Below are 1,478 nucleotides of genomic sequence, written 5' to 3'. Positions count from 1 at the left end.
TATATATATATATATATATATAATACAATAAGTGTGATTTTTACTTTCCAGCTGGAAAAGGCAGTGAAGCAAACCAAATGGGTGAAACCTCTCAAGCTGACTACAGTTGTCAAAGACCCAGAAGAAGGTTCAGTCTGTATGGTGGCTGGATGGGGAAGAACCAGCTGGAATGCAGCTGTGTCAGATGTTTTGATGTCAGTCAATGTGACTGTGGTTTGCAGAGAGAAGTGCAGCTCACCGGCTTTTTACAATCATACCATAACTGACAACATGATTTGTGCTGGGTGGAATGGGAACATCCAAGCTGACTGTTGTCAGGTAAGTGACCTACCAGCCATTTACGCAATTTAAAATGCTGTGATTTTCACAAAAATTCATTTTAAATATTTCTTCTCTCTGTAGGGGGATTCTGGTGGGCCATTACTGTGCAATGGAGCTCTAGTTGGAGTTACGTCTTATGGATATAAGTGCGGACTCAAAACCAAACCTGGCGTGTACGCTTTCCTCACCAAAGATCACCTTGACTGGATCAAGAAGACAGTGAAGCGACGAGATAATGAATAAGCCTTGGTTGAACGTTGCTGTTTTACTCATTCAACCACTTTTCTTGCTCTCCTATGTTATACAATTTGCATTTTGCGTCTTAAAGATGTATGCGCAGGCAACGATTGAACAAATAAAAACTGAGCTTTGGCTTGTTACAGCAAACTTTGAAACCTGTTTGTGTAAATCACTTTATTAAAGGATTAAAAAGTAAAATATTATACTTTTGGCCCTGTACCAGTAGATTAGCCACTTACAAAAACCTCTGAGTGTGGTGCTTTCTATGACAGCTGTAGCTGTACCGTCTCAAACAAACACTGTTTAAAAACAGCAGCAAATATACTTCCAAAATTGATGGAATTGCAAAGATCTAAAAATGATCTTCACATGAGTAGATATAACATTTTGGTGGATGGTTGTTTTAAGACAGCAGAAGATGACTTTGGTTTCAGTTTGACAAGCTGTTATTTTACGTTTGTGGGTGTTAAGAAAATAAATTTAAGATAATCTAGTTTTAAAACTTAACATGTCTTGATTCAAATGGCCTAAATTGTGGTTTTAAAAATCAGTAACGTATTCTGGCCTATTGACCTTTATGTTACAGCAGATGGTTTGAACTGCCTTTTGTCTGTGTGGGAAAACAATATAGAAGTTCTAGCTTTTCACACTCATCTGTGAAAAGCCGTAAACACGGTAGGAGTTCCTGGCTTTAGAGAGGGTCAGAGATAGCTCCTGGATTGGATGAGCAAAGATACGCCTTATTTGAATAAATTAAATATAAGAATACGCCTTTTACTATGAAACTTTCTACACAGAAGTAACACATTAGATTTTGCTCTTGCAACTTCTCCAAAGACGTCTTTGCTTTTTTTTTTCTCCAGACTGAGCCAAATGTGTTTTTCACATCATAAAAGGGAATCTGATCAAATAAAAGG

At 37.5% G+C, this 1,478-nt stretch overlaps 1 protein-coding gene across 1 annotated transcript in view; it reads left to right on the top strand.

Moving 5' to 3' along the window:
• Nucleotides 1-766, top strand: part of LOC103132859 (granzyme K-like) — a 3,062-nt gene extending 2,296 nt beyond the window's left edge. Inside the window, exons 4-5 of the mRNA XM_007544631.2 lie at nt 52-318; nt 403-766. Of these exons, the coding sequence (XP_007544693.1) occupies nt 52-318; nt 403-564 (429 nt within the window). The 3' untranslated portion in view covers nt 565-766. The remainder of the gene's footprint in view (nt 1-51; nt 319-402) is intronic.
• Nucleotides 767-1,478: the final 712 nt, after the last annotated feature.

Source organism: Poecilia formosa, unplaced genomic scaffold (genome assembly GCF_000485575.1).
Source record: "Poecilia formosa unplaced genomic scaffold, Poecilia_formosa-5.1.2 Scaffold1419, whole genome shotgun sequence".
NCBI lineage: Eukaryota > Metazoa > Chordata > Actinopteri > Cyprinodontiformes > Poeciliidae > Poecilia > Poecilia formosa.
The sequence above is the reverse complement of the archived record's forward strand: the minus strand, read 5'-3'. Positions and strand labels throughout refer to the sequence as shown.